We start from the raw sequence: 23,698 nt of genomic DNA, 5'->3' as shown, positions 1-23,698 counted from the left end.
TTTTCAAGGAAGATTTATGCCTCTGAGATTATAAGTGATTTACTTGTGAAAGATCACAGAGGAAGTCGGGGGCAGATCCAGGCTTTAAACCTAGCTCCAGGTGACACAGTGAACTGCACATACTCATAGTAACCCATCAACTCTCACTTTGTGTCCACTCTGCTCTTCGCAGTACATTTAGCAGAGATTTAAAAAAAAAAAAAAAAAAAACAGAATTAGGAGATCAGCATAGGGACAACAGCACCGTTTGTGAGCAAAGTTGTAGATTAGCAAACAAATCTGGCTTCTGATTCTAATTCTGCCTCAGCCACCTATGTGATTGTATTTTATTTGAAAATAACAGAAGTCCACCTCAAACACACTTAAATAGAAAGGGGAATTTATTGGTTCATTAAACCCACGGAAGGATTCAACAGTCCATGATTACAAAGGTAAGGCTGCGGAGGTAGCCTTTAGGAACAACTGGAAAGAATGGGCTTGAACCTTGTTAAGAGTTTTCAAAATCATTTGTTTCTGTTGCTATCTGTGTAGCAGCTTCCCTTTCTTTTTGCTTCTAACTAGCTTTGGTTAAAGGAAGAAATATGGCTACTATGTTTCTGATATTAGAAGTTAAAGCTACAGCCATTGAAGAGAGATGACTCCCAAGTCATCTTGATGAAAGACATCTTGATGAAAGACATGAACCTTGATTACAGGCATTATATAGCTAGATAGAAGGAAAGAACAGCAGCATTTCAGGTAAAGGAAAGAGGTTTTGAGTTTGTGACATAGGTGGTCTTTGAATAAAAGTCAAGCCTGCTTGGAGTGGAGGCTGCATCCTTCTTCCCACTGAAAATCACACTGAGCCACATGGGGGGCTCAGTCATTAAGTGGCTGCCTTTGGCTCAGGTCCTGATCCCAGGGGTCCTGGGATCAAGTCCTGGGGTCGGGGTCCCTGCTCAGCTGGGGAGCCTACCTCTCCCTCTCCTACTCCCCCTGTTTGTGTTCCCTCTCTCACTGTGTGTCTCTCTCTCAAATAAATAAATTAATTAAAAAAATCACACTGGATTGCTAAAGGAGGAACCGAGTATTATGGATCTAAAAGGCAAACACAGAATTCATTATACTTGCAGTGGTCATTACAGGTTTCTTGTATGGATTCAACTGTAACTTTGAAACTGTACTTTATAACATAAACAGATCCTCGACCATTTCCTAGAATGCTCCTTCCTTGTCAGCTGAACTTGGCTTAGAGTTGTGGCAGTAGGAAACCAAGAGGAATGAGTGACAGAATTCAGAGGAGGGAAATTCAAAAGAAAATCCCCAGTTGTCCAATCTGAGAGCCCACAAGAACGATGACAGCCTTATTTATTTATGTGTGTGTGGCGGGGTGGGGGGGGGCGGGGCGCACAAGTACGGGGAGTGGCAGGCAGAGAGAGAAGCAGGATCCCTGTTGAGCCAGAAGCCTGAAGTGGGACTCAATCCCAGGATCTGGGGATCATGACTTGAGCTGAAGGCAGACATTTAACTGATGGAGTCACCCGGCAGCCCTGATGACAGCTCTTGATCACACCCGTAATGGCTCTTTGAACATGTGCCTATGGAAAGCAAGAGATGGTCTTAATGACATTGGTGCTTAAAACATTGGTGTTTAATTTATAATATTAGGGGTACCTGGGTGGCTCAGTGGGTTAAATAAAGCCTCTGCCTCGGCTCAGATCATGATCCCAGGGTCCTGAGATTGAGCCCCGCATTGGGCTCTCTGCTGAGCAGAGAGCCTGCTTCCTTGTCTCTCTCTGCCTGTCTCTCTGCCTACTTGTGATCTCTGTCAAATAAATAAGTAAAATCCTAAAAAAAAATTTATAAGATTAATATATTGCATGACTCTAAAAATGGCTTCTAACCCCCTTCCAACAATGTAACTCTGAGTCCATCTCCCATCCTGATCTTAAATATCTTCAAAGTCCTTGAATATCCACATACAAAAAAGATATGTTTTAAAAGGTTAAGATGACAAATTTTATATTGTGTATACTTTAAAAAAAATTTTATTTATCTATTTGAAGAGAGAGAGAGCACAAGCAGGGCTAAGGGAGAAGGAGAAGCAGGTTCCCCACCAAGTGCAAAGTCAGATGCAGAGCTTGATCCCAGGACCCTGGGATTATGACCTGAGCTGAAGGCAGACACTCAACTGGCTGAGCCACCCAGGAACCCCTATGTTATGTATTTTGGGCCACAATGAAAAAAAAATGCCCCCTCCAAGATAGGTTGTTCATTCTACTGTACTTTCAAAAACCTGCATTTGAAAATATACCAAGTATGACAAGACGGCAGTAGAGGAAGATCCTGAACTCACCTCTTTTCTTCAAAACACCAAATCTGCTGCTACATATGGATCATTTCTCTCTGAAAAAGATCTGAAAATTAAATGATCTGCTTCTCCCTCCAAAAAAGGATTAAAAAAACTAAAAGAAACCCCACAATGGGACAGGTAGGAGAGGTAGAGACAGTCTTGCCAAAAACCTTATTCCCAGCTCAGTGACACACAGTAGGGAGGGATCTCACCCACCTGGTACTTCTTCCAGAGGAGTGTTTGTATTATCCATCAGGCACCTCAACCCTTGGGATCTGCACCAGAGAGATGAGCCTCCAAAGCATCTGGCTTAGAAAACAAACAGGGCTGATGTTCAAGGGACCCAAAGTCCTATATGGAACTGAAATTATCCTTTTAAAGGGCCCTCATGCGGTCTCACTTGCCATAGTACTCAGGGAAAAAATAGCAGTTTGAAAAGTGCCTAGGTCTGTATGTGAAGGAGATTCATTTGCTAACATAAAAGCATCTGCTTGAGGGGCAGGGAACAGCTGAAACCCTCCCCAGAGATGGAGGTGTTGGCAGATGCCACCTTTGCTCTTTCCACCTATCCTGCCAGCGCAGGTGGGCAACCTCCCACGTGGCTCTCTCCTGCTGCCATGCTAAGACAGCTGGGAGTGCACAGTGGTTGCACTATCCGACTGCCTTGCTGAGGTTACAGAGTGCAGGTGGCTGCAGCACTCCCATGGTCCCTAGCCAGGGTGGGCAGACACGAACTGCTGTGGCATGGTCCTGCTCCCAGGTTAAAGCCAGTACAGGCACACAGAGTATTCTCCCAGTGTATTCCTGAAGCTCGCAGATGTGTGCAGTCAAGACATTTTCTTGCTGCCTTTCCAATGCCAGTGAGTACACCCCCATACTCTCCAGCCGTCTAGCTAAAACTATGGGTGCTAGCGGGGGCCGCCCTTGATCAGCTGGCCCTGGTGGCCAAAGGGGCTGGCATATTTGAGCTCCACAAGAATGTAACAATTAGAGAGACAGTTCTTGGCCAGCCACGCCTCCCTCCCTGCTAAGGGCACTGCATAGACCGTGGACTGGAGGTATCTGGTTGGGTCAGTCAGCTGAGTGACCGACTCTTGGTTTCAGCTCAGGTCATGATCTCAAGGTCGTGATTTCAGGTCATGTTATGGAGCCCTGCGTCAGGCTCTACACTCAGCATGGAGTCTGTTTGAAATTCTCTCCCCTCCTCCTTTGTCCATCCCCTTGCTTGCACACTCTCTCCCTAAAATAAAAATTAATAAACAGCAGACTGAAACACAACCCCAGTCTTGTGAAAAAGGCCTATTTATTTAGTTTGGAGTTGCAGCCTGAGGGACAGACTTTAGGCTTCCCAAACATCTAGAGTCTAAGTAGGCACATCCAGGCTCTCTCCTGCTGCCATGCTAAGACAGCTGGGAGTGCACAGTGGTTGCACTATCCGACTGCCTTGCTGAGGTTATAGCGTAACCCAGGGAATGTAAGCAGGGAGACACCATCCTCAACACTCCCTTGGCCTCACAACAGCTCAATAAGACCTCCCAGAAGGAAGCTTATACACTCATTTGGAATCCCAAGTTTTGCAACTGTCACTCAGGGGGTACCTCCAGATCTCCTGGTCTTGAGGCCAGCAGGGATTATGACTGCAGCCCCACAGTACTATATATATTTGCATATTTTCAAAGTTGCTACCAGGGTGCCTGGCTGGTTCTGCTGGTAGAGCATGTGACTCTTGATAGGGTTGTGAGTTTGAGTCCCAAGTTAGATGTAGAGATTACTTAAAAATAAAATCTTAAGGGAAAAAAAAAAAAAAGCTGCTACCTGAAGGCTTTGCTTTCAATATGCTTCAAACTAGGTGCAAAATGAGATTCCTCCCCTTGGAACACTGACAAGTCTTGGCACACCCTCAACAACAGGACATTAGAATAAATCAGGCAGTTTAGACTATCACAAAGGTTTCAGAGACAAGCAAGAATGAGGGCAAAGTTAAACTAGAATATTTATCACCTACCAAGGCCACTCCTTCAAGACTGAGAGAGGTAGCTCTTTTGTCTAATACACAGAAACAGAGTCAAGCAAAATGAAAAAGTATGTTTCAAATGAAAGAACAACATAAACCTCAGAAAAAGACCTTAATAATACAAAGATAAGTAATCTAGGCTATAAAGAATTCAAAGTAATGACCATAAAAACTAAATGAACTTGGGAGAAGAATGAACATAGGGAGAACTTCAATAAAGGGAGCTAGAAAATATTTACAAAGTACCGACAGAAGTTGCAAAGGTAAAGAACACAATAGCCGAACTGAAAAAATATACTTCAATAGAGGGGTTCAACAGCAAACTGGATGAAGTAGAATGAATCAGTAAGCTGCAAGAAAAGGCAATGGAATCCACCCAGAATATTTTTTCTTATTTTTTCCAAATAGGAAATATTTGGAAACTATTTTTTCCTATTTTTTTTATCTAGAAAAATTTGTTTCCTATTTTCCAAATAGGAAAAAGAAAGGAAAAGAAAAAAAGGTCGGGTATGTGTGTGCCTGGGTGGTTCAGTTGGTTAAGTGGCTGCCTTCAGCTCAGGTCATGTCCTGGAATCCTGGGACTGAGTCCCACATCAGGCTCCCAGCTCCGTGGAAGTTCGCTTCTCCCTCTGACCTTCTCTCCATCATGCTCTCTCTCACTTTCTCATTCTCAAATAAATAAATAAAATCTTTAAAGAAAAGAAACAATGCAGATAACTTAAGAAACTTCTGTGAAATAACATTCACATTATTGGGGTCCCAGAAAGAGAAGACAGAAACGGGCAGAAACATATTTGAAGAAACAATAACCGAAAACTTCTCTAAAACTTCCTATGAAAGGAAACATCCAGGTTCAGGGAGCCCAGAAAGTTCCAAATAAAATGAACCCAAAATGATACACAGAAAAAATATAATTAAAATGACAAAAGTTAAAGATAGAGACTCTTAAAAGCAGCAAGAGAAAAACAAATTGTTACTATACATGAAAACCTATAGAGGTACCAGCAGAAATACTGCAGGCCAGAAGGAAGAAACATAACATTTTCAAAGTCAGGAAAAGACTTCCAACCAAGAATACTCTACCCAGCAAGGTTATCATTCAGAAATGAAGGTGAGATGCAGAGATTTCCAGAGAAGTGAAAACTAAAGGAGTTCACTACTAAATCAGCCTTATAAGAAATGTTAAGGAGACTTCTTTAATCTGAAAAGAAGTAGCACTAATTAATACAAGACAACATATAAAAGTAAAAGTCTCATTGGAAAGGGCAAATATATACAAGGTAGTGGATTAACCATGTATAAAGCTAATGTGAAGGTTAAAAGTAAAAAAGAGTAAAACTAAGCCACATAGTTAAAGGATACATAAAATTAAAAAATGTAAAATGTGATATCAAAACCAAAATTTTATGGGTGACTGAAAAGTAGAGTTTTAGAATGTGTTCATATTTAAGTTACTATCAACTTAATATGTTATATACATAAGATAATATATATGAACCTCACAGTAAAGAAGGCAAAAAACTTATAGAAAATACACAAAAGAAAATGAGAAAGTAATTTAAATATAACACTGAAGAAAGTTTCAGACCACAAGGGAAGAAAGAAAGAGACAAAGAAAGGAACTGAGAAGAACAATAAAAACAGCCAGAAAAAAAATTAACAAATGACAATAAATACACACCTATCCATAATTATTTTAAATATATATGGACTAACTTCTCCACTCAAAATGAATGGATGGCTGAATGAATTAAAAAAACACAACATGGGCACTTGGATGGCTCAGATGGTTGGGTATCTGCCTTCAGCTCAGGTCATGATGTTCAGGTCCTGGGATCCAGCCCCATGTCAGGCTCCCGGCTCTGTGGAGAGTCTGCTTCTCCCTCTCCCTCTGCCTCTCCCCTGCTTGTCCTCTCTCTGTTTCTGTCTCTCTCTCAAATGAATAAATAAAATCTTAAAAATAAAATAAAATAAAATAAAACAAAAAGACACATCTATATACTGTTTAGAAGAAACTCACTTCAGAAGTAAAAATATACAGAGACTGAAAGGGAAGGGATGGTGGGGCGCCTGGGTGGCTCAGTGGGTTAAAGCCGCTGCCTTCAGCTCAGGTCATGATCTCAGGGTCCTGGGATCGAGTCCCACATCGGGCTCTCTGCTCAGCAGGGAGCCTGCTTCCTCCTCTCTCTCTGCCCGCCTCTCTGCCTACTTGTGATCTGTGTCTGTCAAATAAATAAATAAAATATTTTTAAAAAAAGGGAAGGAATGGAAAAAGATATTCCATGCTAATGGAAACAGAAAGAAACTGGTAAAACTATACTTGTATTAGACAAAATAGACTTTTTTTTAAATTAAAAAAAATTTTTTTTAATTTTTTATTTTTTATAAACATATATTTTTATCCCCAGGGGTACAGGTCTGTGAATCGCCAGGTTTACACACTTCACAGCACTCACCAAAGCACATACCCTCCCCAATGTCCATAACCCCACCCCCTTCTCCCAACCCCCCTCCCCCTATAAATTTAAAAATTTTTTAAGTAGGCTCCATGTCCATCATGGGGCTTCAGCACATGACCCTGAAATCAAGAGTTGCATTCACCACTGACTGAGTCAGCCAGGTGCCCCCAGACAAAACAGACTTTAAAACAAATACTGTAATAAAAGACAAAGTAGAGGGGGGCACCTGGGTGGCTCAGTGGGTTAAAGCCTCTGCCTTCAGCTCAGGTCATGATCCCAGGATCCTGGGATAGGGCCGCATCGGGCTCTCTGCTCAGCGGGGGAGCCTGCTTCTCCCTCTCTCTCGGCCTGCCTCTCTGCCTACTTGTGATCTCTGTCAAATAAATAAATAAAATCTAAAAAAAAAAAAAGACAAAGAGGGGCACTATATAATGATAAAGGGGTCAATCCAGCAGGAAAACACAAGATTTATAAATACATATGCACCCAACATGGGAGTACCAAAATATATAAAGCAAATATTAACATCTAAAGGGAGAAACTGATAGCAATACAATAACAGTAGAGGACCTTCACATTCCACTTACAACAATGGATGAATTATCCGGTCAGAAAATCAATAAGAATATATCAACTTTAAATGACAAATTAGACCAGAAGGACTAATATAGACATATACAAAACATTCCATCCACAAGCAGCAGAATACACATTCTTCTCAAGTGCACATGGAATATTCTCCAGAAAAGACCACATGTTAGGCCACAAAACAAATCTCAATAAATTCAAGAAGACAGAAATCATATCAAGTATCTCTTCTGAATACAATGAAATAAAACTAGAATTCAATTACAAGAAAAAAAACTGAAAATACTACAACTATGTCGTGATTAAACAACACATTCCTGAACAACTACTGGGTGAAAAAAGGAATCAAAGGAGAAATTAAAAAAAAAAAACACCCAGAGACAAATGAAAACAGATGTATGACATACCATAGTCTATGGGATGCAGCAAAAGTGCTGCATAGGTTCATAGCAACACAGACCTACCTCAAGAAACAAGAAAAATTTCAAATAAACATTTTAACTTTACACCTAAAAGGGAACTAAAAAAGAAAAAGCAAAGCCCAAAATTAGAAGGAAGGAGACAACTGGGGTGCCTGGGTGGCTCAGGTCATGATCTCAGGGTCCTGGGATGTAGCCCCACATCAGGCTCCCTGCTGAGAAGGAAGTGTGCTTGTCCCTCTCCCTTTCCTTCTGCCACTCCCCCACACCCGCTCTCTCTGTCTCTCTCTCAAATAAATAAATAAAATCTTTATTTTTTTAAAAAAATTAATTTAAACTAAAAAAAAATTTATTTATTTATTTGAGAGACAGGCATGAGTGAGTAAGAGCCAGGGGAGGGGCAGCAGAAGAGGGAGAAGCAGACTTCCTGCCTAGCAAAGAGCCCAGTGTGGGGCTCGATCCCAGCACCCTGGGATCATGACCTGAACAGAAGGCAGACACTTAACTGACTGAGTCATCCAGGAGCCACAATAAATAAAATCTTAAATAATAATAATAATAATAATAAAAGTAAAAGAAATGATACATGGAACTAAGATCTGGTTCTTTGAAAAGATATACAAAACTGACAAACCTTAAGCTAGACTCACCAAGAAAAAGGAGGACCCAAATAAATAAAACCAGAAATGAAAGAGGAGAAGTTGCAGTTGATACCACAGAAGTACAAATGATCATAAGGCGATACCATGAGCAACGATATGACAAAATATTGGACAACTTAGAAAAAATGACTATATTCCTAGTAACTTACAATCCTCCAAGACTGAATCATGAAGAGACAGAAAATCTGAATAGTAAGGAGTTTTGATCACTAATCAAAAACTTCCCAACACATAAAAGCCCAAGACCAGATGGCTTCACTGGTGAATTCTACCATTCAAAGAAGATTTAATACCTATCCTTCTCAAACTCTTCCAGAAATCTGAAGAGGAAGGAATACTTCCAAACTCATTTTATGAGGCCAGCATTATTCTGATACCAAAACCCGACAAGGACACCACACACACACACACACACACACACACACACACACACACACACACAATTATAGGCGAGGGGTGCCTGGCTGGCTGGCTCAGTTGGTAAAGCATGTGATTCCTAATCCAGGGGTTGTTAAGTTTGAGCCCCACACTGGGTACAGAGATCAATAAAAAATAAAATCTAAAAGAAAGCAAGAAAGAGAGAAGGAAGGAAGGAAGGAAAGAAAGAAAAAGAAAGAAAGAAAGAAGATAAATAAATTACAGGCTGATATCCCTGATAAATATAGTTACAAAAAATCCTCAACAAAATGTTAGCAAATCGAATTCAACCATATATTCAAAAGATCATAAACCATGATCAAATGGTATTTAGTCCAGAGATCCAAGAATGGTTTAATATCCTCATATCAATAAATATGATATACCACATTTAAAAAATGAAATATTAAAATATAATCATGATATCAATAAATTTAGAAGGGCACCTGGGTGGCTCAGTGGGTTAAAGCCCCTGCCTTTGGCTCAGGTCATGATCACAGGGTCCTGGGATCTAGCCCCGATTCGGGTTCTCTGCTTGGCAGGGAGCCTGCTTCCCTTCCTCTCTCTCTGCCTGCCTCTCTGCCTACTGGTGATCTCTGTCTGTCAAATAAATAAATAAATAAAATCTTTAAAAAAAATAAATTTAGAAAAAGCATTTGGCAAAAGTCAACCTTCATTTATGATTAAAAACTCTCAACAGGGGCACCTGGGTGGCTCAGTGGGTTAAAGCCTCTGCCTTTGGCTCAGGTCATGATCCCAGGGTCCTGGGATCGAGCCCAACATTGGGCTCTCTGCTCAGCGGGGAACCTGCTTCCCCCTCTCTCTCTGCTGCCTCTCTGCCTACTTGTGATCTCTGTCCATCAAATAAATAAACTCTAAAAACAAAACAAAACAAAAAAAACCTCTCAACAAAGACAGTATAGAGAGAATGTACCTCAGCATACATAAAGACCATATATGACAAATGCGTAGCTAATATTACACTTAATGGTAAAAAGCTGCAAGGTGAAAGCTTTTTCCTTTACGGTCAGAAAAAAAACAAGAATGCCCACTCTCCACTTTTTCTCTTTATGTATTCATTTTTCAGTAACCTCTACACCCAATATGACTTCAACTCACAATCCCAAAATCGAGAGTCACATGCTCTTCTGACTGAGCTGGCCAGGTACCACTGTCCCTACTTTTATTCAACATAGTATTTGCAGTCTTTGCCACAGCAACTAGGCAAGAAAAGGAAATAAAGGCATACAAAATGGAAGGGAAGAAGTAAAACTGACACTATTTTCAGATGACATAATGCTATATATGGAAAACCCTAAAGACTCCACCAAAAAACTATTAGAAATAATGAATTTGGTAAATTTGTAGGATATAAAATTAATGTACAAAAATCTGTTGCATTTCTATATATCAATAATGTATCATCAGAAAGAGAAATTAAGAAAACAATCCCATTTACAACTGCACTAGAAAAAATAAAAAACCTAGGGAAAAATTTAACCAAGGAGATGAAAGACCTGTACACTGAAAAATATGACACTGATGAAAGAAATTCAAGATATTGAAAAATATTCCATGAACGTGGATTGGAAGTATAAATATTGTTAAAATGTCCATATTACCCGAAATAATCTTCAGATTCACTGCAAACTTTATCAAAATTCCAGTGGCAGTTGGACTAGGACAAATAATACTAAAATTTATATGGAACCACAAAAGACCCTGAATAGCCAAAACAGTCTTGAGAAAGAAGAACGAAGCCAGAGGTATCACATTCCCTGGTTTCAAACAATACTACAAAGTTATAGCAATCAAAATAGTATGGTATTGGAATAAAAGCAGACACAAAGATCAGTAAAATCAGGAAAGAGAGCTCAGAAGTAACCCCCACATATATGGCCAATTCACTTATGACAGAGTAGGCAAGAATATACAATGGGGAAAGGATAGTCTCTCTAGTAAATGTTATACAAACAGGACAGCTACATGCAAAAGAATGAAACTGGACCATTATCTTGCACCATTTATAAAAATTAACACAACTTGAATGCAAGACCTGAAACCATAAAACTCCCAGAATAAAACAGGTAGTAATGTCCTTGACATCGGTATTCGTGATTTTTTTTGGATCTGACTCCAAAGGCAAGGGCTATAAAAGCAAAAATAAATAAGTGGGACTACATCAAAATGAAAAGCTTCTGCACAGCAAAGGAAACCAGCAGCAAAGGCAAAATTCACCCTACCGAGTGGAAGAAGATATTTGCAAATTATATACCTGATGAAGGGCTAATATCCAAAACATATAAAAAATTCATACAACTCAGGGGTCCCTGGGTGACTCAGTGGGTTAAGCCTCTACATTTGGCTTGAGTCATGGTTTCAGGGTCCTGGGATTGAGCCCCACAACAGGCTCTGTGCTCAGCGGGGAGCCTGTTTCCTGCCTGTCTCTCTGCCTCTCTCTCTCTCTGCCTGCCTCTCTGCCTACTTGTGACCTCTCTGTCAAACAAATAAATAATATCTTTTAAAAAAATTCATACAACTCAAAAACAACCCAATTTAAAAATGGGCAGAAGATCTGAATTGATAGTTCTCCAAAAAAGACATACAGAAGGTTAACAGATACATGAAAAGATGCTCAATATCACTAATCATCAGGTAAATGCAAATCAAAACCATAACAAAATATCTCCACATACCTGTCAGAATAGCTATTATCAAAACGACAAGAAATAATATGGTTAGGTGAGGAGGTAGAGGAAAAGAAACTCTTGTGGACCGTTGGCAAGAATGTAAATTGGTGCTGTCATAACGGAAAACTGTATGGAGATTCCTAAAAAAATTAAATATAGCACTAGTGTGTGATGAAGCAATTTCAGGGCTGGGTGTTCTATTTGAAGAAATAGAAAACACTAATTCAAAAAGATATATTTGTTGCAGTATTATTTACTATAGCCAAGATATGGAAATAGCCCATGTGTCCTCTGATGGATGAATGGATAAAGAAGATATGGTCTATACACAATGGAATATTACTCAGCTATTAAGAAGAATGAAATTTTGCCATTTTTCACAACATGGATGGACCTGGAGGGTATTCTGCTAAGTGAAATAAGTCAGACAGAGAAAGACAAATACCATGTGATTTCTCTTATATGTGAAACCTAAAACACAAAACAAACAAAACAAAACAAAGCCCAGACTCATAGATATAGAAGACAAATTGGTGGTTGCCAGAGGAGAAGAAGATTGCTGGGTGGAGATATGGGTGAAGGGGTCAAGAAGTACGAATTTCCAGTACTAAAATAAATAAGTCATGGGGATATAATGTACAGCTCAGGGAAATATAGTCAATAACATTGTGTTAACTTTGTATGGTAACGGATGGTAATGAGACTTATTGTGGTTATTGTTTTGCAATGTATCCAAATGCTGAATTACTAAATTATAAAACTGAAGCTAAAATAACATTGTCAATTATACCTCAATAAAAAAGAAGAAAAGGAAAATATGCCAAACACGTTTTATAAATGTTCGCACTGAGCTAAAGTTTATAAAAACACTTAATGTCCTTTAGAAAATTAAACGAACCATTTTGATTAATGTAGAATTTATTCTAGTATATTACAAACATAGAAATATTAAGGGCAGATCAACACCTACCAAAATGTCTGGAATGGTCAATGGGCAGATGGGGCTGGAGACTTCGAGTCTTGAATTAAAAATAAATCTTCAGGGGTGCCTGGGTGGCTCAGTGGGTTAAAGCCTCTGCCTTCGGCTCAGGTCATGATCTCAGGATCCTGGGATGGAGCCCCACATCAGGCTCTCTGCTCAGTGGGGAGCCTGCTTCCCTCCTCTCTCTGCCTGCCTCTCTGCCTACTTGTGATTTTTCTCTGTCAAATAAATAAATTCTTCAAAAAAATAATTAAAAGAATAAATCTTCAGAGTTGGGTACATACCTGTATTTCCAATCATTTCTGCGGGTGGGGGGGGGGGGCGCGGAAAAGCCATGAATCAGATTTTAAGAAAACTGGAACTGGGAAGAGAGGTTAACAAACAAAGGGGGGGAATCTTGGGAAGAAAAAAATGGTTTAAAAAGAAGTACTACAGATTTAGGGTAAAAAAAACCTGGTATAAATAGTATATACGGTAAGGAAAGAATTCCATGTTTATCTCAGTCAGCATGGGTGAGAGGCATGTATTTTGTTGCCTAGAATACTCTCAGATCATTTTTAAAAAGACTTTATTTATTTATTTGAGAGCAAGAGAGAGAGCATGAGCATGGGGTGGGGGGTGGCAGAGGGAGAAGCCGACTCCTGAGCAGGGAGCCCAAAGTGGGCTTTGATCCCAGGACCCTGAGATCATGACCCAAGCTGATGCTTAACCCAGCTGCCCCTCAGATAATTTTTTGTAAGTTTTTTTTTTTTCCTTAGAATCTTACTCTGGGAGAAAGTGATTGAAATGTTGAGGTACAGAAAACACAAAGCATAGAAAACTCCTTAACTGTTAATTATAAAATTTTATGTATATTTATCACATATTACTTATATTTGTGCTGTTATAGGCATCATTTTGAGAATTCAGAGGAAGTACTATTTTTTAGAAATATAAAACTAATAAAAAATGCAGGATAAAATCACTAGGTATATATGCAAAGAATTTAATTAACATAGGTTTAATATTTTAAAAATATTAAATTCATATTCACCATTTATTATTGCCCATAATGTGCTATGTACTGACACCTACATGTCAAACATAGTCTACTAATAGTGATAATAATTTAGGGCAAGTAGTTAGCAATATGTAAATTTTGTAGTTTAACAAATAAAAAATTGGGACGCCTGGGTGGCTCAGTTGGTTAAGCAGCTGCCTTCGGCTCAGGTCATGATCCCAGCGTCCTGGGATCGAGTCCCGCATCGGGCTCCTTGCTTGGCAGGGAGCCTGCTTCTCCCTCTGCCTCTGCCTACCATTCTGTCCGCCTGTACTCGCTCTCTCTCCCTCTCTCTCTGACAAATAAATAAATAAAATCTTAAAAAAAAAAAAATAAATAAATAAAAATAAAAAAAAAATAAAAAATTAAGTTGTATTCCAGGCAAGAGACAATAAATTGATGATAATATTTACATGAAAATCAAATATCATTTGTAGCCTTCTTTCTCCATTGTGCCTTCCTGAATATGGGCTCAGGCTCCTTCTCATTGCAGAGCTGCAAACAGCCACTCCTGATGGATTGTAGATAAAAAGATGGATGTGAAAGATTAAAAAATCCCACTCTTTCAAAACCTGAGTAGTAAGCTTCTTGTACAGTGTTTTATTATGGAATACCAGAAATGACTGTAAATCTCTTGGGAAAAAAAAATAACAATATTTGAAAACAAAGGGATATTATTTAAATAGTAACCTATTCTTAATCAGAACTATCTTTCTGACTAATAAAGAATCTGAATAATTATTTAATAAAATAATAACAAATAAATAAAATAAAAAATAATAAATGAATATTATCACTTTCTTATTAAGTAACAGTTTTTCCCTCCCAGTTTCATTGAGATATAATTGACATAGAAGTCTGTATTAAAGTGCATAGTATAATGATTTGATATATGCATTACAAAATGAATACCACAATTTTAGTTAACATCCATCACCTCACGTAGTTACAATTTTTTTTTATTATGAGGACTTTTAAGATCTATTATCTTAGCAACCTTCAAATATACAATATGTATAACATAGTTTTAAATATATATCACTTAGAGGGCGCCTGGGTGGCTCAGTGGGTTAAGCCGCTGCCTTCGGCTCAGGTCATGATCTCAGGGTCCTGGGATCGAGTCCCATATCGGGCTCTCTGCTCAGCAGGGAGCCTGCTTCCCTCTCTCTCTCTCTCTGCCTGCCTCTCCATCTACTTGTGATTTCTCTCTGTCAAATAAATAAATAAAATCTTAAAAAAAAAAAATATATATATCACTTAGAATATGTATTTCTAAGGTAAAATTCTTAGGACTTCTTTGTAAAAGTAGTTGAATCAATGATTTATCTCAACCCAATATGATAAAAAAACAAATTAGCTGTGGAAGTTAAAATGACCAAGACTAAGGGTATATATCGTGTTTCCCAACTACTTTTATGAAAGGCCCATTTAGAAATGACAGCAATACTTTGCATTTATAGTTCATGTATCTCAAAAAGGTTTTATTTAATATTACATTAAATTAAACTGAAGTACAGAGGAGGATCTAACAAAATTTATTTAACATGTTAATTATGCAACATAAATTAAGACATTTGACTATCACATCCAGTTAGTCATATCCTTTCTTGGTAGCAATGTTTTTCTTTTCTTTTTTCTTTTCTCTTCTTCCCTTCCCTTTCCTTTTCTTTTTTTCCACCTCCTCCCCGCAATGTTTTCTTTTAAAAAAATGTTTATGCTTTGTTATAAAAATGTTTAAATTCCTATTAAGTTTCAAGATGAAAGGTTCTAGGTAGGTGTAAACAGAACCTACTAAAACTATTCTTTTCATCATGGTGCTTTGGTGCTTTTGACCTTGTCCTTATTAACAGATTTACGGTATCAGCAGGACAGTGTCAGCCCTTTCAAATTTTGTCAGCTTACATTCTTTTTCTCTTCAGTGCAGTCATAGGCCAAATTCCCATTTCATTTTTCTCTCTATTACCTTTAAAGAGAATATTGCATTCTGACAAAATATGCCATTATTGAAGAGGTCATAATTTAGGCGTAAATATACATATCACCTCTGTTTTGTTTTATATATTTTCTTCTTTTCTTGCTATCTTTTAGGCTAATGAGTCTCCAGAATTGGAAATTCCTTGGATGAATCTGAGTCATTCCTTTATAAACGAATTATTATTATTTTTTTAAAGATTTTATTTATTTATTTGACAGACAGAGATCACAAGTAGGCAGAGAGGCAGGCAGAGAGAGAGTGAGAGAGGGAAGCAGGCTCCCTGCTGAGCAGAGAGCCCGATGCGGGACTCGATCCCAGGACCCCGAGATGATGACCTGAGCCAAAGGCAGCGGCCTAACCCACTGAGCCACCCAGGCGCCCTAAACGAATTATTTTTGACAAAAGAACACGTGTAAACTGCTTCGCTGAGGTTGTTTCCACCTGTCTGTACAAGTTGCTCCTTGTTTCCAAACGCCAGCTAATGATCCATTTCACAGAACCATTCATACATAACCCAGTGCTGCCTCTGGGCTTACTCCTTGTGTCTCACTTCCTGGAGCTGTTTGGTATGCCTGGGTTTACATCTTTGCATATACTTACATGTTTTCTCAGGTTTTGTCTCCCTCATAGATTATAAATGCCTCAATATTAGACACAACGTGTTCCAACCAAGGACAGACCATTATTTGCCTGCAGACCCATGAATTCAAATGAAATGCTTTAACTTTTTCCTAGTTCCAAAATCCTGTTCAAATCTATCCAGTTCCTTTCAATTTCCAGAACCACAGTCCTAGTTCAGGCTCTCATTCTCTTTCACCTGACTAGTGCAATCATCTTCTAATTATTTACCTGGCCTTTGGTCTCTGACCTCTGGCAATTTATCTTTGATTTCCTTCTCAGTTATCTTTCTAAAGCACAGTTGTGATGGTGTCACTCCCTAGGTTAAAAGCCTTCCATGCCTCCCTACCGACTACAAAATAAAATCTCCAACTAGGCATTCGAGGTTTTTCCAATCTGGTCCTATCCCCTCTTTCTAAGCCCATTCCACTCACTCACTCTTCCTACTCCTTCTTCTATGAGCTATTAATTGTTCACCGAATACATCTTTGCACATCCCAATCCTGTCTTGATCCCTTTTCTCTTTGCCTAAGCTTCTCCACCTGATCTTATGCTGCTCTTTAATTAGGATACCAGCTCCAAAGGATCACTTTTCACCTTTCTTGCTGTCTCTAGTCACCTTTCCAGAGCATGTTGTTGATGTCTCCATTTTAGCATTTATCATCTGCTCTGTACTTGAGAGGTAGACCTATCTCTGTCTCCATTGATACTGTGAGCAACTTTAAAACAGGGATGATGATTTATTCATCTTTCTCTGGCTACAGTCTAGCAAGTGGGGCGGGAGGAAGAGACTCACTCTCTGTGGAAAACGAAGGAAATATTTCTACGGACACGGCAGGGGAAATTTCCAGCCTGTTTCTTGGAAGAGGTTCATATTCTTTAATTATAGATATCCATCTTACCTGAAGTAACTTCCTGGATTCAGAGTTCAGAGATCTTCTAATAAAAACTGTGTTTTCTAGAAGTCAAGTTTGTACCTTGTGAGACATGGAGGTTGTGACTCTAAATCACTGTCACCGATAACTTCTATGCGAACCCTCCTAGCTATTAGAATTTATTAAAAGCAAATTCTACATTTAAGTCAAGAATAACTGTAATCTCTTATTTGATTCGCGGCCCAGTATTGTCCTGGGACCTACATCTAGCCTTGCCACCATTGGTCAATGGGCACGTGGCTTTCAGGACATCAACCGTCGGAGACGGCTCTGGAATGACTTGCGATGCCCTGAGTGCAACGATTCCGAGCCCGGGGTGGTGGTTTCGCCTTCCTCCACCGTTCAACACTTGAGTCTGTGCCAGCAGGATGTCCGGGTGCTCGGCCCCTCGCACTGCGGACGCCCGCGCCGGGATCGTGGCCTTCCCGAGTCAGCGCTCCCCAGAGGGAGCCGGCACCACAGCGGGAGGGACGCGAGGGCTCAAGCTGGCGAAGCGGGGCGGGCAACCTCCGTCCGCCGAGCGCCGCGACGCCTGGTGGAGGTGAAGGCGAACCTGCGGGCGGCCGCCCCGCCGAGCCTCAGCACCCAGACGCCTCCGGATGCGCTCGCGGCGGCCCCGCGCGGCCCGGCCCTCTCCCGGAACGGCGGTGGGGGGCGGGGCGGGGCGCTGCGCGCGCCGGCGCGTGGAGGCCGCGGGCGGCGGCGGAGGGCGCGCGGCCGGGGAGGGGCGCGCGGGGCGGGGGCGCGCGGCGGCCGCTGCGGCCTGTGGCGCCGTCACTCGGCAGAGCCGGTCGGGTCCAGCTGGGCGCCGCTGCTGCTGGCCAGGCGCGCGGGGACGGTTCGGGACTGCGCCGGGGGCCGCCCCGTCCTCCCGCGGCTGACGCCCTCCCCTCCGCCGGCCGCCCTGGTCCCGTTATCATGTCGCTGAGGCAGCGCCTGGCCCAGCTGGCTGGCCGTCTGCAGGAGCCGCAGAAAGTGGCCCGTTTCCAGCGGCTGTGCGGGGTGGAAGCGCTCCCGCGCCGCTCCGCCGCTCCCGCCACCGATGCGAGGGAGGATGAGAAGGCGGAGGCGCCCCTCGCCGGAGACGCCCGGCGCCGAGAGCAGCAGCCGGGGGCGTCCGCAGGCCCCCAGCCGCCCGGGAGCGACCGCAATCAGTGTCCCGCCAAGCCCGGCGGCGGCGGCGGTGCCGGCGCTCCCAACGGCGTGCGGAACGGGCTGGCGACCGAGCTGGGCCCGGCCTCGCCGCGGCGCGTGGGGGCCCTGCGCCGCAACTCGCTGACGGGCGAGGAGGGCGAGCTGGCCCACGTGAGCAACTGGCCGCTCTACTACCTGTTCTGCTTCGGCACGGAACTGGGCAACGAACTCTTTTACATCCTGTTCTTCCCCTTCTGGATCTGGAACCTGGACCCCCTTGTGGGCCGGAGGCTCGTGGTCATTTGGGTGCTGGTCATGTACCTGGGCCAGTGCACCAAGGACATCATCCGCCGGCCGCGGCCCGCATCGCCGCCAGTGGTCAAGTTGGAGGTCTTCTACAACTCCGAGTACAGCATGCCCTCCACCCATGCCATGTCCGGCACCGCCATCCCCATCTCCATGGTCCTCCTCACCTATGGCCGCTGGCAGGTAAGGTTCCCGCTCCTCGCCTGCTGTGCCTAGGGGAGTTCTCCGCGGGAGAACCCGGAGTTCTTTTCGCTCCGCACAGTTATTTTAATTTGGCCGTTCCCCTTCCAAGCCTCTCTTTCCACGGGTTTTCACAGTCCCCGCGAACAGGCCCTTTCTAGGTTTTATAAAAATTAAAGTGACCGGGGGAAACCTAGAGACTTAGCTGTCAAACTATATTCTAATAGCAATGCCTTTCTTAGAACCCAGAGGAAACGCTATTCGTGGAGTAACAAATTATCGGGCTTTGGTTGAGTTTTTAAATGGCTTTAACTCTTGTGATGCACAGAATATAATTGTAATTAATTATAGTGTTCTTATACGTCATCGTTAGGTAACTAAGACTCACTTTTACCATAATATCCGCTGCTTTCCTCCAAACTAACTCTATTTTAGGCTTGTTTATAAAACCGTAGTGTAATTCCAAAATAAACATTGTTGTTCTAGGCAATGAAGTAATGAATTTTAAACGAAAGTCGCTGTTTATGGAAGTTAATGGAACACAGCCTGAGTTCTTTTTTTAAGGGGTGTGGTTGCTAATTTGCTGATAGACACAAAGCTTAATTACCTTCTGAATCACTGATCTGTAGTATTAGTTGTTGAGCCACTATGGGATTACTGTTGCATTAGCTTTAAAAATGCATACTTTTAAAGTTTTTCTTAAAATTAGAGTTCTTGGTCAGACTGGTGGGTTTGTAAAAGTGTTATATATGACAGCAGGGCCAGCCTGACAATCAGGGATGAGTTTTTAATGGTAAACATTTTGTATTTTGCCTGCTTCTTTTGGCCTCCCATTTCTCACTTTTTCATGGTCCATAAATGTTACATGGGTTTGAAAACTCATTGTTCTCTATGGAAACAAAATTTATTCTTAGACTGCTGTCTTGTTTTATCTTTTAAATTGTAAGAAGCTTTGTTCCTACTGCATACAGTCCCTTAATTTAAGAATAAAGTTGGTAATTATAGAGAATCTAAAGACTCAGTCTTCCTCTATTTTTTTTTTTTTGCCTTTAGAGCCCCAAATCAGTTTATATTGAGAAATACTCAATTCTGTGTAAAACTCTATTATGAGAAGCTTTTTTATTCCAGATTTAATTCCAGTATAGATAAAATCTTGTCCCCATGGGCACTTATGTGCAGTGCATCTCTCTTACAGTAACATGGAAATTATGTAATGTGCAGGGTAAGAATGACAGAATTACGAGGGAAGAGTACCATGGACAGTTTTTTTTCTTTGTATTTAGCCAAAGGAAATATAGAGGATATTCAGATTATAAAGTAGTGCTGCCTTTTTTGAATGATAAAGATTTCAAATCTTATTTAAATATTTCAAATTTAAGATTGTCATTGAGTTACATTTGGCGTGATACTAGTTAGCTAATGATGTTTCTCTTATTTTCATGAGACGGTTCAGGATTCTATTACTATAGGGCCTTTTAGAACTCCTCAATGAGTTAACTACGTTGCTTGCTGTTAATGTTAGAAGTACAAGTAAGAGAAAGTTATTTTTTGCTCATCATTTATTCAGAACACATGCTAACAGGAAGTCTGAAAACAACACTGCCGATCATTTATGGATTGTAGATACTAGTATTCTAACATTTCAGGGTTATTTGAATTATCCGAATAAACTTACATTATAATTTTTGAACAATGTAATATATTTAGTTCAAAGTCTGAGAAAATTGTAGGTCGTTCAGTTTTAGAAATTGAGCTAGGCAGGACTTCAGAAATCACCTACTCTCAAACATCATTTTATAGATGTGGAAACTGACCTATTAGAATTGGTCTTGTAAAATTAGTTAAAATTTCTTATTTTACATGTTTTACTCTAAATTTGAGTAAACTTCTAAGTTTGAACAATTGATTTGCTGTTAGAGAGGAAAGCCTCCCTTGTATGGAAGTCCTATTTATAAATGTTTGTAATAATCTAGTTTAAAAACCAAAATGACTCTTTTTTTTTACTTTTTTACTTTTTAAAAATCCTTGTTATGAATTGAAAACAAAAGTACCTCCCCTTGCTTAAGTTGTTTCGGTCCTGTTCTCTGTCAGTACTATTGTACTTCAGAGGCTTGTATTTCCAGGGTGGGTAATGAAAAAAAACATTGGTGGGGCGCCTGGGTGGCTCACTTGGTTAAGATTCTGCCTTCCATTCAGGTCATGATCTTAGGGTTCTGGGATAGAGCCCTGCATGGGGCTCCCTGCTCAGTGGGGAGTCTACTTCTCCCTCTGCCACCCCCACCCCCCGCCTTTGCTCACTCTCTAATAAATAAAATCTTTAAAAATATATCTTGGAAACTTGGGATAAGAATTAGACAATGAAAGCCTGGTGTTTTTCTAATAGTAGTTTTGGTTGACAGTCCTGTCCATCTGCTGGGCCCCTACAGCTAGCTTATTCAGGACAAGTGTGGTTACTTCTGTATGCCCAGGATGCTGAAATGGCTGTGGAAGCAGACTTATCTCACATACCATCCCTTTGGTGTGGAATAACTACTGAACTCCTCCCTGCCACTTAATGTTGCTACTTGAAATCTGCTCAAGATTCACCTCCTACACAGAGCCTTTTTAGTTAACCCTTTTGTTTCATTAGTCCTTATTTGTTCTTAAAATGACCATGGACAAAAAAATTACTTGGGGCTTGTTTAAAGTGTAGGTTTCTGCACCTTACTTCCAGAGATTCTGATCCAATTTGCTGGCTAAGTGAGGGTGTAGCTCATTTTACTGAACTTTCCCCAAAGATTTTTGAGGAAAAAAATGTACTTTCTTAAACCCCTTCCAGTAAAATTAACTCTTGATCCTTAAAATATATTTTACATTTCTCCAACATTGTTGTCTCACCTTTTTTGCCATTCCAGTTTTTGAATCTTTTTAAGGTATGTTATAATATCAAAAGAGAGATGTGGATAGTATGACTCCAAGTGGTTATTTGATTCTAGGAGAATTTTTTTATTCATGGTGATGCAAGATAGAAAATGTATGGCATTTCTCCAGGTATTAACTTGATCCATTTAGCCAGGGCAATAATTACTGCTCTCATATTATTTGTTGGAATCTTTTGTAGCCTAAGTTGGGAAAAAATAAGGAATAAGGAGCAGCAGGTATTAAGAACATAGTCCTTTGAAGAATAATAAAAAATTAAAAATAAAGCACTCCTTTTATATTTATTTTTGCATGTTCTTTCAAAAAATAAAAATTCTAAATTCTTTAATAACGAGTTCTAATTACATACCTGATTTAATAAAATTAAGAAAGTTTTAGATTAATTTCATTTAAAAAAAATTATCAACACACTATAGCCAAACCCATTCCCAACTAATCTATATCCTTTCACTAATTTTAATAATAATAATAGTAATTCTATAATTAACATTATTAACATTTATGAAGGTCTTAATAGAGGTCAGACATTTTTTGAAAGGTCTGTTACCTGATTTAGTCCGCTCTTAAAACATCCCAATGTTTGGTTCTACTATTAATAGAAGTTTAAAGGAAACTAAGGTAGAGGGAGGTTAAGGAGGTGAAGTAACTTGACAAAGTAACATAGCTCTGGGTAAGTCTCAGAAGGCAAATTTAAATCTTTCAGACTCCAGAGTTTATGCAGAAAACATTCCAAATCACACAATGTGATTTTTAAAGAATTGTTGGTGATAAATATTTTTGAAATAGGATTGTCTTAAACTACAAAAACAGTTTTTATATGCCTTGAGAAGATAATGTGTATGTACATACATATGCAATATCTACAAATATGTTTTAAACATATATTAAGTTGTTGACTGAAATCTTTGCTGATTTTCTCACATTTCCTTCTGTCTTCCTACTATAATAAAAAAATGCCATAAACATAAGAACTTTGGAAAAGAAAAGCATATAATATACATTATTAAAATACAGTTTATTGTATATAATAAAGATACTGAGATCATGAAAAGATAAAAGGAAGACAGGAAGTAAGAGCTACAGGGGTGCCTGAGTGGCTCAGTGGGTTAAGCCCTGCTTTGGGCCCTCTGCTCAGCAGGGAGCCTGCCCCCCCCATCTCTCTACCTGCCTGTGATCTCTCTCTGTCAAATAAATATATAAAATCTTAAAAAAAAAAAAGTAAGAGCTACAAAAGTACAAAAGTGGGTCATAAATGACAGTGGCTAGAAAAGGCTGCAAGAGCCAATGGAAACTGATCACTGGTAATTCTGAGAAGAAACCGTTTATTTTGTTTTGTTTTGTTTTTTATAAATTTTTTTTAAAGATTTATTTATTTAACAGACAAAGATCACAAGTAGGCAGAGAGGCAAGCAGAGAAAGAGAAGAGGAAGCAGGCTCCCCGCTGAGCAGAGAGCCAATGCAAGGCTCTGATCCCAGGACCCGGGGACCATGACCAGATCCGAAGGCAGAGGCTTTAACCCACTGAGCCACTCAGGTGCCCCAAGAAACAGTTTATTAAAAAAAAAAAAAATCAAATTGGTTTGCTCTTTGATTTCTTTTTACCTAGTGGCATACTTATGTTTTTAATGCATATTTTCCTTATTTTATAAGTGCTTATTATTAATTCTTGATTTAAAATTAATTAAATTTATTTGTTTGAATGGGGGATACATAGAAAATTTAGTGTTTACATGAAAATATGAAGTGGAGAGGGCATTTCTCTTCTTCTTCTATTCCATGGCTACCAGAATCTCTATTCCAGGGGATTCACTCTTAGAAGTTTCTTTTTTAGCCTTCTAGAAAGCCTTGTCTATTATAGACATGTATCTGTATAGTTTATTTTTTCATACAAATGGTAACAAACTATACTGTTCTGGACCCTGCTTTTCTCATTTAGAAGTATATTGTAGAAAGATTTTCCTTTTCTTTTACCCAACAGTTAGTGAATACTTACTTTGTATTTAACAATGGTTTTAAATGCTTAATTCTT

General features: G+C 40.0%; 1 protein-coding gene and 2 long non-coding RNA genes across 3 annotated transcripts in view; 1 reads left to right on the top strand and 2 right to left on the bottom strand.

The window, feature by feature from the left end:
- Window positions 1–1,472: 1,472 nt before the first annotated feature.
- LOC116591505 lies at window positions 1,473–17,756 on the bottom strand. Its single transcript, XR_004286035.1, has 4 exons — window positions 17,098–17,756; window positions 2,549–2,637; window positions 2,336–2,385; window positions 1,473–1,577 (listed from the first exon to the last, which is right to left on the bottom strand). It is a non-coding gene; the product is annotated as an uncharacterized LOC116591505 (long non-coding RNA).
- A 95-nt stretch (window positions 17,757–17,851) lies between these two features.
- The window catches only part of SGPP1 (sphingosine-1-phosphate phosphatase 1), a 34,732-nt gene continuing 28,885 nt past the window's right edge, over window positions 17,852–23,698 (top strand). The window contains exon 1 of the mRNA XM_032344435.1: window positions 17,852–18,753. Within this exon, the coding sequence (XP_032200326.1) occupies window positions 18,049–18,753 (705 nt within the window). The 5' untranslated portion in view covers window positions 17,852–18,048. The remainder of the gene's footprint in view (window positions 18,754–23,698) is intronic.
- Window positions 21,700–23,698, bottom strand: part of LOC116591504 — a 69,063-nt gene continuing 67,064 nt past the window's right edge. The window contains exon 3 of the long non-coding RNA XR_004286034.1: window positions 21,700–21,851. This is a non-coding gene — a long non-coding RNA (uncharacterized LOC116591504). The remainder of the gene's footprint in view (window positions 21,852–23,698) is intronic.

The sequence above is a fragment of the Mustela erminea genome, chromosome 5 (genome assembly GCF_009829155.1).
Source record: "Mustela erminea isolate mMusErm1 chromosome 5, mMusErm1.Pri, whole genome shotgun sequence".
In the NCBI taxonomy this organism is placed as follows: domain Eukaryota; kingdom Metazoa; phylum Chordata; class Mammalia; order Carnivora; family Mustelidae; genus Mustela; species Mustela erminea.
This window is presented reverse-complemented; position numbering and strand designations above follow the sequence as displayed.